This window comes from Falco cherrug, chromosome 5 (assembly GCF_023634085.1).
Source record: "Falco cherrug isolate bFalChe1 chromosome 5, bFalChe1.pri, whole genome shotgun sequence".
Classification (NCBI taxonomy): domain Eukaryota; kingdom Metazoa; phylum Chordata; class Aves; order Falconiformes; family Falconidae; genus Falco; species Falco cherrug.
In genome coordinates this window covers 38,566,590-38,582,207 of record NC_073701.1, presented here as the reverse complement: position 1 = coordinate 38,582,207, position 15,618 = coordinate 38,566,590, and the positions used below count along the sequence as shown (strand labels likewise).

Here is a 15,618-nt window from a genome sequence, read left to right as displayed (position 1 = left end):
CAGGAGAACCTCCATAGCTGGCAGCTTCCACTGCTGCCCAGCCAGAACTGGAGTGTGGTGGTTCTTCTCCACTTCCAGGTTACAACCTGGGGGCTGGAAATCAAGATTAGCTTGGCTAACTCTACAGCTATTCTTCACTGGTGGCATCACAACTCCCACCCTGACTTTGTGTCCAAGGTGGTTGTTGCCACCTTTGTGCCTGAAGGTGTTGGATATAGCCCAAGGAAGACTATAGTTACAGCTCAGATGAGGTCAGGCTCAGGCAGAAGCTCATTAAAGCAGGCAGAAAGTCTGACTGCATAAAACCAGGCCTGCAGTGTGAAATTTTCAGATCACTGGAGACATTTGTGCCTTGAAAGCACAGCATCATTGAGGCTGAAAGCGTCCTCATGTTGTCTGTCCCTGCCCTGCTCGAAGTAGGGTCAGTCAGGGCAGGTTGCACAGGGCCATATCCAGTTTAGAGCATCTCCAAGCATGGAGAATCCACAGCCTCTCTGTGGCACAAATAAGCCACCAGAACTCACCTCCAGCTCATGGGCCCAGCGCACTCCTGTCAAAAGGAGGTCTCAATACAGTTGCTGAACTCAATACAGTTCAGGCCCACGTTCAGTCACTTCCTCTGAGCAGCACTCCGACATGAACTCAGTAGCAAGAACTGTACGCTGACAGGCTCTATTCACGAATACATGCATCAGCCTCTAACAGTCACCTGTCTGTCACCTCAATAACTTGCTTGATTTGAAGCATCCTTCTTTAGCTGAATCTCTTCTCTCACCAGCGCAGAAACCTCAGTGAGCAAGAACACAGACAGTGGGGAAAGGAACTCCCAGCAACACTACAGCACCATGCTGCATTACAGCACTGGGGCTGCAGAAGTGTGACTTCTGCCACTGGTAATACATTACCTCTGGAAGAAAAAGTACCTCATTCTCAGGAGTCAGTCTTCCTTTTGCTCTGCTCCTGCTGCTGGCAGTACACCTACAAAGGAGGTAAGAAGCACAAGGCTGCTGTGAGCGCTTATTTTACTTGGCTTTTCCCCCATCTGCTTCACTTCAGAGAAGCTTACAAAGGTAACCATTTAGTCCATCAGATTACCATTGCCATGCTCCTTTCCAACAGGCTGCATGCCTGCTCTGTGTCTGTCTGCAGCTGGAAGCAGCATGCTGGCTGACATTTTCCTGGGACCTTCAGAATCTATCTGCATAATTTAAAAAAACACACATGAGAACTGGCACAGGCTCCTCAACCGCCTCTATGCACAGAGCTCCCATTTCAGCCAAGTCATGTAACAACGTAACAGGTGACAGAAAGAATGAAAAGGGCCAACAATCAGCATGTTAGGCATCTCTCTCTTGAGCAGGGCTTTCGAAATGGGCCAGAGTACACCTGGCCAGGATAAGAGGACCTAGACAGAAGCTAAGCATCTAGACTGTAGGCCCTACAGGTAAACATTTGACACTGACTGGAGCTGGAGAAGAGAGCTGTGACATGGAAAGCCAGCAACCCTGACAAGCGCCAGCCTTCTGGGATTTCGGAGGATTGCAACAGGCTGGAAGCCTTACTGCTTCAATCCTATACTAGAAATCCAGCTCTGAGGTCAGCTGCTGGGAGACCCAGGTTATTAGCTCGACCTCACTTTGAGAACAGTTTGCCTGTAGCAACAGCATGTCAGGGTCCTCCTTCTGAACAGGTAGCAGCAAAGGGAAATGAGCCCAAAAGCAAGCAAGCCCAGTGGGGCCCCCCTGCCTCCTTTAGAGAAGGTACCTCAGAATCAAAAGGAGAGTCATATTCCTCTTGCTCTGCTCTTACTACTGGCAAGACACCTACAAATGGGGTAAGAATAGTGATGCTGCTGTGTTAATTTCATTCTGCCTATCTCTATCCCTCGAGTCCTGCATCCAAGTGACAGGTTATCATTCTCCTACAGGCCAGAGTGGTTTGGCCTCATCACCTCCCACATGGTGAAGGACCCTGCCTACTCTGGTCGGTGCAGGTGCACCCATGGGAAAGCCAGCGGTTGTCCCAAAGCAAGAGCTGTCAGCTGCTGCTGGGCCTTCTGCTCTGCCAGGCAGGGTGGGCGCAGGCTTTGCGACGGGCTCCGCCTGCCCCTCACCGCTCCGCGTCCCGCCCGCTGGGGCGGAGTCTACTCCGCCCGCAGCGCCGCTGGGGCTGTGCACCCGCCACGGCCCTTCGCCCGAGGCCCCGGCGGCGCAGGGCGCGGAACCGCTGCCGGCCCGCGCTCCCCCTGAGGAGTCCGGGCCGCCTCTGCGTGCGGCGGGGACGGGGGCACGGCCCGCCCCGGGCGCAGCAGCCGCGGGAGGCGTCCGGCGGGCTGTGTCGGGCCGCGGGCGGGGCGGGGAGAGGGCGACAAGAGCGGAGCCCGCCCCGAGAGGCGGCCGCGGCTCGCAGCCCCCGACGCGCCGCCCGTCCTGACGCGGCGGCGACAGCACCGAGTGCCGGCAGGGGGCGGCCTAACAGCGGCAGCGCGGCGGGGGCGTGGGGAGAGCGGGCTCTGCCTCCGCCGTGGGGGGGCCGGGGCGGGGGCCCAGGAATACGTCTGCGGAAAGGTGCCGTTTGCACAGCTGCTGCTGCGGAGCCCGCTTTGCTCCTTTGTTCGAATGTTGAAGGATGCAGCCCTCTGTGCATCGGGTGAGGTTTTGGAGTAAAGTACGCCAGCCCAGCGCATCTGCCCGCCCCGCCCACCCGCCGGCCTCTCCCCGCAGCCCCGCACCCGCCCGCGCCTCCCGCCCGGCTGCCCGGCCCGAGCGAGCGCCGGCTCCTGTCCTGTCGGGTTTTGGGGGCGTTGTGGTTGTTTTGCTGCTCGCCTGCAGCCCCGCTGTAGCGAGGCAGGGGACTGGCGGCAGACGGCTGTCCGGCAGCGCTCCGCCCCGCCCCGCCGTGCTGCGCGGACGCGGCTCGGCCCGGCGCTTCCCGCTGGCGGCGCGGCGCGGCTCCCGGGCCCGCCCCGTCTCCCCCCCGCCCCCTCCGGCCGGCGGCACGGGGCATGGCGGCGGGTGGGCGGCGGCGGCTCCTCCCGGCGTGGATGGTGGCGGCGAGGGACGAGCGGGCGGCGGCGGCGCCTCCTAAGGCCGCTCGGCGGCGGGCGGCGGCGGGGCCCAGGTAGGGCCGCTGTGACGTGGGGGCGGGCGAGGCCGGGCCCTGGCGCGCTGAGTGTCTCCCCGTGCGGTGTCCAGGGCGGCGGCCGTGGTGCACTGCATGAACGAGGCGGAGCTGGTGGACGTTGCCCTGGCGGTCCTGGCCGAGGTGAGCCCGGCTCCCTAGGGGCGGGGACGCGGCCCTGGTCGCACCCGAGCGCGGCCGGGCGGGCAGGAGGGCTGCGGGACGCGGGCAGGGAACGCGCCGCCGCCGGCTCCCCGGCGGCCCTCTCCGGGAGGCGGGTCTGGGGGCGCTGCCGGGCGCCGCCCGCCTTTCCCAGTCCCCTTGTCCCCTTCCCTGAGGCTGCCGGGGCCGGTGCCTTTGCCCCTTGGCCGCCCCGGAAACCGCCTCCGCGGCGGACCGGGACCGACGCGGGGTGGCCCGCAGGGGCGGTGGGGTGGCCCCCGCCTCCCCGGGTGCTCCCGGGCGCGCAGCCCGGCCTGGTTGTTCTCTTTGGTTAGAACCTGGACCGCGAGGAGGAAGGTGAAGAGAAGGCCCCGGCCGGGAGCGGAGAGGAGCGGGAGCTTCAGCCACCACCGAGCGCGGCTCCCGCAGGCACAGCCAGCGCGGGGGCAGGCAGTGACCGCGGCCCCGCTCCGCCGGCCCCTCCAGCCCCTGGGGCGCGTGCCGGCGCGGCGTTGGCAGGCTGGGAGGACTCCGAGGACGATGCTCTGAAATATGTCAGGGAGATATTTTTCAGCTAACGTTGCCTTCTCTGAGGCTCCCCGGAAGCAAAGGGGACAGTGGGGAGAGTGTCCCCTCCCCCAGCACTGAGGATGGTGGGGGGACGGCCTGGCATGGGCCGTGTATCTGCCGTGTTGGTGGCTTGTGGAGCTGGTGGAGGCCATGGGGGAAAAGGAAGGGGGTACTCGCTTCTCCCACTGTGTGCTGGGTTCAGTGGGATTTGGCTCCGGAGTAGTTTATGTTCATTTCTGTTTGGCATCTCAGAGCATGGAGAGATTAAAGAGGACATGTGGGTTTCTGTGAGTGTCCTTTTGGCAGGTCCCTGCTGGGACTGAAGGGGAGCAGGGAATTGCTGGCCTTGAAGGTCTTTGCTGGCTCTGCAGAGCTGGATAGCTGTGGTCAGCCTTGGGTCTCCCTTGTTCTTGCGGTCCTTCTGTGATAGCTACAGTGGGCCGTGGCAGGCTGTCCCCTTTGGGGACACTGAATTTGTCTCCAGGCTCAGGCCAGGCTTCCTATAAGCTGAAGAAGGCATGGGTGGGAGCAGACGGGCGGGAGCAGGGTCTATCCTGAGGGAGCTGAGCCCATGGTAGTGTGCGTGGGGGTTTAGGAAGGCATGAGGATGGCTTAGCATCCTCTTCCTGGTCCTAAGGGGGGCTGAACAAACCACATGAGTCCAGGGCAGGTGTGAGAGACTTTATTGAAATAAAAAATCGGTCAAACCAGCATCAGCAGCCACATTCCCACCAAGTCTGCACCAGGAGAGAAAGTGGACCCTCATGTCCCCAAAGGGGATGGAAGGCGAAGCAGGCACTTCGTGCAAGGTTACAGACATGGCGTGGAACAGTGCTATGCACTGCCACAGCAGAGAGACTCCATCCAGTGCTGGCAACGATGGCCCAGCTGGCGCACTGCACCTGTCGTTTGGCAGCCCTGGCACTGCTCCCTGAGCACAGACTTGCACCAGGCACGTGTTGGTCTGAGCTAGCTTTACGGTGAACTGCCCTCCACAGAACCCATTCTCCTGCAGTCTCAAAGGCTGCTGGAGTGCTGGGCTCAGCCCTTTAATACCAGCAGGGACAAACCTGGGGCTCTGCACCAAAATATTCAATTTTCTCATGGAAACCCTCCTTATTAGGGCTGTTCAGCAACTTGTTAGGCTGCCTCTCCAGGTGCTCTGCTGCTGCTGGGGTTGGATGTGGGCCACTTCACCCTAAAGAACTAAGGCAGAGTCCCTCTAGATATTATTCCAGCAGTTGAAATACAGATACTCCTGCTGAATAGGGTATTTCCAGTGTATCTCTGGGGCTGTCACTGCTGTGATGGCAGTGTGAAGCCACAGCTCCCTCGAAGGCATCCCTAGTCAGTGAACCTCCACTACAGCAGGTGACGAAGGAGCAGTGTCTGTTTGGGCATCTCCAAGAGAGGAAGCCTGTTTGCTTCTCTGCCTATACTTAGGCTAGTGTTGTGGTTTAACTCCAGCCAGTAACCAAGCCACACACAGTTGCTTTCTCAGTGCCCCCACAGTGGGATGGGGGAGAGGATCGAAAAAGTGGCAAAACTTGTGAGTTGAGATACAGTTTTATAAGTAAAGCAAAAGTTGCACATGCAAGCAGAGCAAAACAAGGAATTCATTCGCAACTTCCCATCAGCAGGCAGGTGTTCAGCCACCTCCAGGAATGCAGGGCTCCATCACACACAATGGTTACTTAGGAAAACAAACACCATAATGCCAAGTGTGTCCCCCCCCCCCCCCTTTTCTTCTCCTTTCCTCAGCTTATATACTCAGCATGATGCCATATGGTATGGAATATCCCTTTGGCTAGTTTGGGTCTCCTGCCCTGGCTGTGCCCCCTCCCAGTTCCCCATGCCCCTCCAGCCCTCTCACTGGCAGGGCCCAGGAAACTAAAAAGTCCTTGACTTGGTGTAAACATTAACTATCAACAACTAAAAACATCAGTGTGCTATCAACATTGCTCTCATACCAAATCCAAAAACTGCACCAGCTACTAAGAAGAAAATAACTCTATGCCAGCTGAAACCAGGACAGCTAGGTATGGCCAGAGCTGTGTCCACTGTGTGCTCATTCTCATCTGTCTCCTTCACTGTCTTCTGGTTCAGCACCAGAAATGCTGTCACTTTGATGCTTTGTCCCAGGCTGAGGAGTGTGTTACGTGCTGCAGTTCCTGGGAAGCTTCCATGCTGTGCTGTGGGTGTTGGTGGCTGCTGCCTGCTCACTGCAGGGGTGCGCCGCACACAACTACGTGCCAGAGCATGGCTGGACATGGGCCTTTGGACCAAGGATGAAATTCCTGCCAGTGACTAAAACTGCAGTGGGATTACTGTTTTAAATCAGGTTATCAATACCTCTTGCATCTTCTTCATTGTCAAATCTCAATGGGCAGGGCCTCCTCAGTACAAACAGCTTTGATATGGGGTTGTGTGCTTGGCCCAGCTGAGGTGTATAGTGGCAGTGACAATTTGGAGCAGTAGCAGAGCGTAAGTCCCAAGCAGTGCCAGGAAGCCTCCAGTGAAATCAGAGGGGTGAATCCAGTGCGAGGTTTGGAAAAGAAATATACCCAGGCCGCCAGACAGGATTGTCAGCTTGATGACGAGTACGGTGAGGATCACCTTCCATCCCTTTTGCTCCTCTGTGCACTTCACATGTGCAACAAAAATGGGGTAGAAGATGCTGAAGACCAGGCAGCCATACACACACACCCTGGATAGTGCCATTCCTAGTAGGCTGATGCCCATCACCTGCAGATGCCTGTAGTCCAGGCACTGCAGCTCCCCGGCTGTCTCATTCCACAGGCAGAAGTTGTAAAAGCCAATGCGTTTTTCAGGGAGGTTGACCAGGTTCCCGGCTTCCCATAGCAGTGCGTAGAACATTAAGGCCGAGGTGCCGGCAGCCTCCAGGAGGGTCAGTGCACAGAGCAGGTGCCTGGTGCACCTCTGTTGCAGCAGACCCATCCTGGTGCCCACAAGCTTTCTTGGTATCATGGTAAAGTCTGCTGTGGGGACACCTACTGCAAAACACAAAGTGGGGGACCTCTTGGTGGTTGCGTGTTATGGCACCCTTCCCAAGATGGGCAGTGAGCCTGTGTCACTGAGGTCTTGGGACTTCCTTTGCAAGTAAAGCCAGAGTGTCTCAGTCCTGCCTCTGCTGTGCATGTGTTACTGGGTTGAGGGGGATGCATTTTTTGGTCATGCAAAGGTGGCTTAATGATGTCCCCTACGTGGACCAGCACTGGGAGGACAGTAGAGTTCCCTTATCCCCACACATGCCCTTTGCACCATGGTCTCACATTGGACAAGAAAGGCATCTGTCAGCGAACTGCAGTGATGGGAGGGCAGCAAAACACTGCTATCTGGTAAGGAGGGGGTTAAGAGCTATTCTGGGAAAATGTTTTTTTTTCCAGTTCTGGTCAGATAAGGACATCCTTTGTGATCTTTGGACTACTGGCTAAAATGCAGGCATGACAGGGTTTGAAGTGCAGGGCTCCCCCTGCCGCCCCACCCCCCCAGCACTGGAACAACCAATGCCACTGATATCACAGTTTCCCGAATCCACATGCCCCTGAGGCTTTTGCTGCCGTACATTTATGGGCACAGCAGGGCTGATTGCCTGCAGCCCTGCTCCCCACTGAGGCTGTCAGACACGGTGCTACTCTGTCCCGGTTGCCTGAGGACTGATGCTTCGTGTGGGCAGACAATTGTCCACCGCAGACCCACCCACAGCCACTTGACCTCCTCTGAGGCCCAGGAAAATGGGTGCTACAGAGACAGACCTGCAACTGCCATCTTCCTCGCTCCTCTCTGACCGGCTGGACTCCCTGCTCCTCTCCCAGAAATGTGGGCTGTCCTCAGTGTCCACTTGCAGGCTTCTGCTTTGTGCTGAGAAACAGGGAAGTGGCATCAGGAAGGGGTATCCCTGGCTGCAAGAGCCACGAGGCATTGCAGCACTGTCCACCCAGGTTTGTACAGTGGCACAACCACAGGGCAAAGAATTCAAGAGACCTTGGTTTCAAGCTCAGCATCTGGCTTGAGGCTCTGCAGACAACCCCCTTCCAGCCTCTGCCAAGCATTATCTCCTGTGAATCATTTATCACCTTGCCTCAAGAAGTTCACAACTTCAGTCCCACTTCTTCCCTCCGCTGCCCATTGCCCAGTATATCATCCTGATGTCCTAGATGCCCCAGGCCATCACCCCACAGCTGCTTATGATTTGGTACAGTCTCTGAGTTTTTAGAGTGCCAGGTCAATCTGTACCTGGTGCCTAACTGCAGTGCTGGTGACTATAGAGACCCTTCATCATCCCACTCCCAATCCTCGCCTCCCCAGATGCTTGGGAGTGGGGCACCAATGTTTAATGTGCACAGAGATAAAGCTTCTGTGTCCCAAACTCCTCCTCCACACAATCACTGTCAGCAGGAGCACACACACACACTATGGAAGGGAGTCACAGCATCCAGACACCGACCTGTCTCCTCCCCTGATGAATACTTCACTACTTCTTGTAGCTTCCCTTGGAGGTCTTCTTCACAACAGGCTTCTGGAGAGACTGGAAGGTCACATGGAGGATGCCCACTGTTCTGAATCTACAATGAAGACACAAATGACCAGGAAAATATCCGTGCTTGGGCCCAGAGCATGTAGGAGAATGAGACCTCACACACATGTAATTTCACCAGGGTTTGTCTTGCCCCTGGTATTGCTTCTTGGTTTGTCTGTCTTTACATGTGCTCTCCTGCAGCCAGTTGTTGCAGCTCTTCTCTCGCTGTCCCACAGGGGCTCACATCCACGTACCATTCTCCTCGCCATCCTGCCTCACAGCCCTCAAAGGGAGAACAAGTTTCATTTGGAGGGGGCTCTTGGTCACCTGACCATCTCCCCAGGATTTCTGTCAGAACTCAGAGCTGGGACTGGGACAGCCCAGCCAGATCCTGGCCCTGTCTACCTGCCAACTCTTGCTGTCATATTTCTTTAGACTGGTTTCCTAAGGAAGGCAGACTCCTAGGAAGATGGGCTTTGTGTTCCACCATCTCACGTTATCTTTTATTTAGCAGCACCATGCACACTCTTCCATAAAATACAAAAGCAATTAAAAAACTGTCCTAGTTGCACATGTTTAGTAGAGAGTGGACAGAGAAATAAATTCCTAGCAGGTTTGTGGAACTATATGGCAGGAGTGGAGGTGAGCCACCTCAGAGACTCTGCACTGCTATGTGATCTCCACATGTGTGAAGGCCTGAGGAAATCCCATGGTGTATCTGCCCTCTCCTCTGCTTTCAGGCTCACGTCTATAAGGACCTAGTTTCTTTTCCCAGCAATGCCCCCCTATTCACTCTGCCAGATTGCAGGCAGATTTGCCCCTCAGCCTCCTGCAGCCTCCCCAGCCCAGCAGGCATGACTGTGACTTTCCAAGGCTGGAAAGGCCATGACTGTGACAAGGGACAAAAAAAATGCTTGGTGTGTGTGCCCTATGCCAGCTGGGGCAGACAGCACACAGCTGGCTTGGAGGTGACCTACAGATTGGCAATGAAAGCAGAGACCTGCCACCAGCACAGCCACAGACTTGGCACCTGTGAGCTCTTCAGCTTGGCCCTGAGGCTAGTTTGAGGGCAGCCTGGCTGAGAAGCAGGAGATAAACAGTAAAGAGCTGTCACCTGGTGTCCAGCTGGGGCTTTTCCCAGACATCCACAGCCCCCTCTACCTCTATGGTGTTGCCTGTGCCTTCAGACAGAGCATCTGCAGCTCTACCTCAAAGGTGCAAGAAAGAGGAAAGCAAGCACAATGCCATGAGCCCTTGCCTGGCTTCAGCCCCTCCTCGTTTCTGGGCAGGCATCACTGGAAGCACTGGACTTCACCTTGGGGGAAGCTCTGTGTCTCAGTTTCCCAGGCAGAGAGGGGCTCTGTGCACACAGCTCTGGAGCTCCCTGGGGTGTCTGTGTGCGAGATGGGGCTTGTAGGGACCCTCTGTGCTGCCAGGACAGCAGAGCCCTTCCCTCTGCCAGCTGGTAGGTGGGTGAGCACCTTCCCAGGCTGGAGCTGTGCGTGCCCCTCAGCGAGTGCTGGCCGAAGGCAGTGGGACAGGGAGGCCAAGGCACACAGCTCCAGCACAGGAGCTGGCCTCTGTGCAGGAATGAACATATCTGTGGAGCCGATGGACCCTGCTGCAGTGAACAGGCTGAATGCAGAGGGGTGAGGGAACAGGCATTTTCTCTTGCACCGAAGAGCTCCACAGAAGACTGCTTGCCTGCATTCCCCCTCCCCAGCTGCTAAGGAGAGTGATGCCATGCAAGAGTGGTAGGAAAGGAAGACAGCTTTGGACTTAGCATCTTTCCTTCAAGCCACCCACTCCTCCCCAGGATCCCTCTTTCCCCGTGGACAGGATTAGCTGCAGGGAAACCGTAGGTGAAGAAAGGCTGCTGACAAGCTAAGGATTGATTGCTGGCAAACAGAAAACAGCCAGCGGGATGCAGACCAGGCTGCAGAGGAACTGCCCCAAGAATGTCCTACAACTATGGAAGGGCCTGCTGCCTCCCAGACATTAGCACCCTGCAGTACCACTTCTGGCAGCAACTCCCAATGCCAGCAGCATTGAGAAGGTGGAGGACTTGTTGCAGCACTATCAAAACTAGCCAGCTGCAACAAGGCTTTTACCATGACATACCAGGTTAACTTCAATAAGTAGTTCCCACACCTTTCACCAACACAGCCACCAACCCCCAACAAGGTTTCAAAAGTTCATCTACTGTCTGTGCTGTTGCTTCCTTCATCCTCTTCAGGCCAGTCCACCCTGCTTCTTGCCTCTGCTGCATCCAGAGTCTTCTTTCTCCAGCTCCTCTTCCAGCCAGCCTCTTCTCATCTGGGCCCCCTTCTTCTCCTTGTCTTTCCTACATCCAGGGTGCACTCTCTCCTCCCTCTGCTTCTTCTAGGTCTCTCTTCATCCAGAACTCCTCTTCTGTACCCCTTACAGCTATTTAACTACTTAGCAGGAACCAGCCACAGCTGCACATTATCCACGTCAACCAACCCACGGCCCCTGAAGCCAGCCCACAGCTGTATATTATCAATGTTAATTAAACTGCCGTCATTCCTCTATAAATCCTCTACCACTCCTCTGCAGGGACTGACTCAGTGGAGGATACTTACGGGCTGCCCATCTGGCTGTGTGTGGAGCTGAAAGGCGCTGGAGAGGGCTGAGCGGGTTCGTGCCTGCTGCTGGGTCTGGTGCTGCCTGGGCGCTGACACCACAGGCCCTCTTGCGTCGAAGGCAGCTGTCGCTGCTTTCTCTTTCGGTTTTGAGGGCCACGGTAGCTTGATGCAGTGCTCCTCCCTGATACTGCGTCATCTAAATAGAGCCAGAAAACAAACTGAGCCCAGCCGCAGCCGGTCGAGCCAGGGGCAGGGTTGCACTTTCCACTTTCTTCTCCCAGATGGGGCTAAACTCACCCAGGAAAGCTGTGCTGCTAGAGGGGCTTGGGCGTCTACGGGGACTGAGATGAGTTCGTTTTATTGGGACGCTTCAGTAGAGGTGACTGACCGTCCCAGCGCTGACCCCGGTACTGCAGCACTGTCAGAGTTCACTGACCACTCTGCACGCTGCTGCCCGCCCTCTCCTCCCTAGAGCCGAGCTCCCTCCCGCCCGCAGGCAGGGCGCGGGTGCAGGCAGCGCGCGGGGGAGAGCGGCCCGCTGCCTGGCGTGACGGGAAACCTGCTGCCCTGCTCTCAGCTGGGACAGAGTTAGTTTTCTTCTTAGTAGCTGGTGCAGTGCTGCGTTTTGGATTTGGTGTGAGAGCAATGCTGATAGCACACTGATGGTTTTCATTGTTGCTGGGTAATGCTTGTACAAAGTCAAGGACTTTAGTTTTTCAGACTGTTAAAGAAAATGTATTTTTAATTAAGAAATTTAAAGTGCTGAAGCTGCTAAATGGCAGAACCAGGCTTCATCCCTTGTATAGCCCTAATCCAAGGCTGGTTTAAAACTTAGTCAAGTTAATCAGTGGGAGGACAGAGAAACAATAGATGATCAATTTGTGTACACAGGCGCTCTCAGAAACGCAGGTGTTTCTAGAAAAAAATCAGCATATGTGAATAGGAATTGCTTGTTCAAAGACTGAGTGTGCTTGAAGGACTGTGTGAGTTAAAGCAGCAGAAAGATCATGATCCAAGGAGGACCTTGGAACCGAGGCAGAGACTGGAACCAAATAGATGAATCAAATGGGACAGAGTCAGCTGATGGATTCGCAGAACTGACAAGACCGAAGTAAACTTCTAAAAACTTCAGACATTGACTAATGATTTGATGAGTGTATATAAGCTGTGCTGTATCCCTTTGTTCTCTGCCACTCATGGAGGCGGTGGCCCAAGTCCTAGTTGTGATTAAAGCAAACCTAGTGGTACCCATGTCTGTGTGAATTTCTCCTTTAAACACAGGCCTTGCTGATGGGAGGGCTGGAGGGTCACGGGAAATTGGGAGGGGACACAGCCAGGTCAGCTGGCCTGAACTAGCCAAAGAGGTATTCCATACCATGGGGCGTCATGCTTGGTATATAAACTGCGGAGGGTGAGGAGAAGTCGTGGTGGCTGGGGCCTGCTGATATGATCAGAGACTGGCTGGGCATCATTCAGCAGGTGGTGAGCAGTTGTATTGTGCATCACTTGGTTTCTTTTCTCCCATCCCTTTTGATTTCATTCCTCTCCCCTTCTCCCTCCTTTTCATTATAACTGTTGTTGTTGTTATTATTATTATTATTATTGTTCTTTTAGTTTTATTTCTATTCTTAAATTGTTCTATCTCCACCCTCGAGTTCTGCATTTTCCAATTCTCTTCACCATCCCCCTGAGGGGGGAGCCAGCGAGTGGCTGCACGGTACGTAGTTACCAGCCGGGGTTAAACCTCGACACCTCTGAAACCTCAAGTGGTGTAAGGAGCAAAACTCTTATTTTAGGCCTCCTGGCCAGATCCAGAACCATTTGTCCTGTCCTATAAGCAGCCTTCGTGGTGGGTCTGTTAGGAGAGGTGTGTGCTGGAGGGTGATATAGGTGGGACAGCTAGCCATGAAGCTGTTCACAGAGTCCTACCTACTGATTCCACATTTAGGCATAGTCTGGAAACCTCCAGGTGGTACACATATTGTGAACCTGTAATATTGACACTCACATCCAAGAGCACAAGGTAAGTGAATGGAAATATGGGAGGAAACCCTAAAAGAAGCTTAATGGATAGAGCCATAAGGCAGGTGGGAGTGGGGAGGTGCCTTCCTGTCTGGCCTGTGTGCATTGAATAATTTTAGCATGGAGAAGGACAGGGATCTGGATTGAGGTGGTTCAGATCATAGATTACTTGAGCAGGGGTTATGGTGGGAGAAATCAGGTGTGGGGGCAGAAGGCTTGCAGCAAATAAAGCCTAGCAGGCCACAGCTGCTGAGCTGCAGGTGGTGAATGATGGGGACCTGGAAGCCTTGGGGCTGAACATGGCCATCATCTAATGTTGCAGTTGCTGGCTGGGAAATTGGGGAAGGAGCCGAGACTAACAAGGCAAGACCTCTGTTCCCATGAAGAAACACGCATTGGCACGGGAGGCATGTTTGTGCTGTCAAGAGGGGCGGTCATGCAGTTTGGCCTCACACCACTCACTTTTCTGTCATTCAGGAAGGAAACAGGTGTATGATTTGGGTCTGGTGACTCAGGTGCTTAGCTGGCCTCAGCACTGCAGGGGAAGCTGCTGTTCCACTGCCACAGGCAGAAGGCACAAGCAGCTCCTTCACAAACATCCTCATGTCACATTGGGGTCCTGTTTGCTGAAGCAATCAGGATGACTGCCACAGTGGGCCTGCTTTGTCATGCCACAGCACTTCTCCCTGCAGCCACCATCCTCCTAGAGGGGTGGCTGATCCCCTTGCCATCTCCTGAACCTCAGGCTTCATGAGCGCGACAGATGGCCACACATCCTGGCTTTAGTTTTTGCACTCACCTCCGATCTCTCTGGCCTTTTCTGTGCTGCTCAGAGCATTTGGGAATGTTAGCATGGTGTCTTCCCGGCCAGAGCTTCTTGCCTGATTGTGTACCTATGGCAGAAGCGCTTCTCTGGAAACACTTTGTCTCCTCCCCTGCAGGGTCTCAGTCTTTGCTGCTTGTAATGCCTCCTGGGATGGCATGGCTGCCAGCAGGGAGAGGTCCAGTCAGCCCCTGGCTCAAAACCTGCCATTGGTCCCAGCTGACCTTCTTATTCTGGAGGCCTCCTTCCACACCTTTGGCTGTGTCTCTGGCAGGTAGTTCCCCTGCCTTCTCCTTCTAGGCATTTATCCAGGGAAGATTGTGCCTGAAGGCTGGGCAGGATGCGATATGCCCTGCTGTTCTCTTTCCTAGGGACATTTTACGGGCGTGCTCTGGCTGCTCCTTTGGTTTCTGATTCCCAAAGTCTATCTGATGGGGGAGCAGTTGGGGAGGATACATGTGATGGGTGTAGGGTGGGGTAAGCAGAAGGATGATGATCAACGTGTCTCATGGAGAAAGAACAGGAAGGGAGAGGAGAAAGCAGGGCTTCTACATATGTGTGCCCGGAGGTAGGAGGAATTGAATGGAGTGTTTGGGCTGATGGGACCTGATGTGTATGGGCGGGAAAGGAAAGCGCTTCCTACAGAACCAGCTTCCACTAAATTCCTTTGCAATTGTTTCTTCCTGGGATTGTTTCCTGAAATAGAAATACCATTGCTTGTGTACATTAAGATGTTCACATGGCTTTACAGTGGAATGAACTGCTCTGCAGCTCTTGGTTTCTTATGGTGCAGTTAAAGCAAACACAGCAACACTGTCGGCAGTTCTAGTAATATTAAGGATCAGAAGTAAAGCGCGAGATGAGCTGGGACCTTGAAAAGTGTTTTGCTTATTTTAGCCTGCTGTTTCACAAGTAAGCTACTACACTTGCTTCCCAGAAGTTGATCATGACCCTGGTCCTCATTCCTGAGGGAATATCCACAGCAGAACTCCATTCCCTCTAATTACTCAAAAACTCTCTGAGCTATAGCTAGTACTGTCCTATTGTACCAGACTTGAGGGATTCCTGTGGGAGTCCTTAGGCTGGTGAGAATTGGAGTTCATATTCTTCTACATTGTTTAGAAATCACTTTTATTCAGAAACAATCATAAAATTACTATTTTTTTCCTCATCTGTAACCTACTGACAATTAAAAATAATAAATCTCAGTGAAACAAAGCCAGCTCTGTGCTTTTCTTCCTATATCTGTCACGAGGAGGTTGCAAGCAACCTGAGAGCCAGAGTCCAAGGTAGTGCAAAGCTAAATGGCTTTGTGCTGTCTGCTTGTGTGCTGCTGGATTTCATGAGACTGAACCCTAGTCCTGCAGGGTATCAAATGCAAGGCTCTCAGAACTCGTTTTCCAGCCTGTCTGCAGCCTTTAGTTTGGAAGGTGCTCCTCCACCATACTCACACCCAGTTCTAGCCCTGACAGAAAGCTGACCCAGTTGCCTTGTAATAATGACTTGTGCCTATGTGTCTAATTTTTTCTTTGTTATTGCATTTGTCTTGCTGTAACACAGTACGATTTTTCCTCGTCTCTTATACACACAACAGAGGGGCTGTATGGGGTATTTCCTTCCAGCAATACTGGGGTAATATAATTGTCCTGTCTGATACTTCAGACATGAGTAGGCTTCCCTTTGCATTTGATAGGTCTGGTCTATGTGGAAAAACAAGGCTTACCAATTGCTGTCCTGTGTATACTTCATACCCTACTTTCCCCCTGCACCAGAGC

General features: G+C 54.3%; 2 protein-coding genes and 1 long non-coding RNA gene across 7 annotated transcripts; 1 reads left to right on the top strand and 2 right to left on the bottom strand.

The window, feature by feature from the left end:
• Positions 1-651: 651 nt before the first annotated feature.
• On the bottom strand, positions 652-2,319 carry LOC114016414 (uncharacterized). Of its 2 annotated transcripts, none has more exons than XR_008732283.1 (3): positions 2,185-2,319; positions 924-2,131; positions 652-787 (listed from the first exon to the last, which is right to left on the bottom strand). It is a non-coding gene; the product is annotated as an uncharacterized LOC114016414 (long non-coding RNA). The 2 variants fall into 2 exon arrangements; XR_008732284.1 differs by having other exon boundaries at positions 661-787; positions 906-2,131.
• A 361-nt stretch (positions 2,320-2,680) lies between these two features.
• CYREN (cell cycle regulator of NHEJ) lies at positions 2,681-4,138 on the top strand. Its single transcript, XM_055710580.1, has 3 exons — positions 2,681-3,120; positions 3,195-3,264; positions 3,618-4,138. The coding sequence occupies exons 1-3, from the start codon at positions 3,005-3,007 to the stop codon at positions 3,858-3,860; spliced, it is 429 nt and encodes a 142-aa protein (XP_055566555.1). The 5' UTR covers positions 2,681-3,004; the 3' UTR covers positions 3,861-4,138.
• A 380-nt stretch (positions 4,139-4,518) lies between these two features.
• On the bottom strand, positions 4,519-11,430 carry TMEM140 (transmembrane protein 140). 4 transcript variants are annotated; one of them, XM_005447422.4, is made up of 5 exons: positions 11,296-11,430; positions 10,996-11,194; positions 8,321-8,438; positions 7,629-7,734; positions 4,519-6,866 (listed from the first exon to the last, which is right to left on the bottom strand). In XM_005447422.4, the coding sequence occupies exons 4-5, from the start codon at positions 7,639-7,641 to the stop codon at positions 6,250-6,252; spliced, it is 630 nt and encodes a 209-aa protein (XP_005447479.3). In that variant the 5' UTR covers positions 7,642-7,734; positions 8,321-8,438; positions 10,996-11,194; positions 11,296-11,430; the 3' UTR covers positions 4,519-6,249. The 4 variants fall into 4 exon arrangements, with proteins under 4 accessions (XP_005447479.3, XP_027664197.1, XP_055566553.1 ...); XM_027808396.2 differs by having other exon boundaries at positions 4,519-6,863; XM_055710578.1 differs by having other exon boundaries at positions 8,321-8,427.
• Between the last annotated feature and the right edge of the window lie 4,188 nt (positions 11,431-15,618).

Bases quoted from the DNA above. Each gene is read 5' to 3' on its own strand.
- CYREN (XM_055710580.1), top strand. From the start codon at position 3,005: ATGGCGGCGGGTGGGCGGCGGCGGCTCCTCCCGGCGTGGATGGTGGCG. The intron at 3,121-3,194 runs GTAGGGCCGCTG...TGCGGTGTCCAG, and splicing joins CGGGCGGCGGCGGGGCCCAG to GGCGGCGGCCGTGGTGCACT. The intron at 3,265-3,617 runs GTGAGCCCGGCT...CTCTTTGGTTAG, and splicing joins CCCTGGCGGTCCTGGCCGAG to AACCTGGACCGCGAGGAGGA.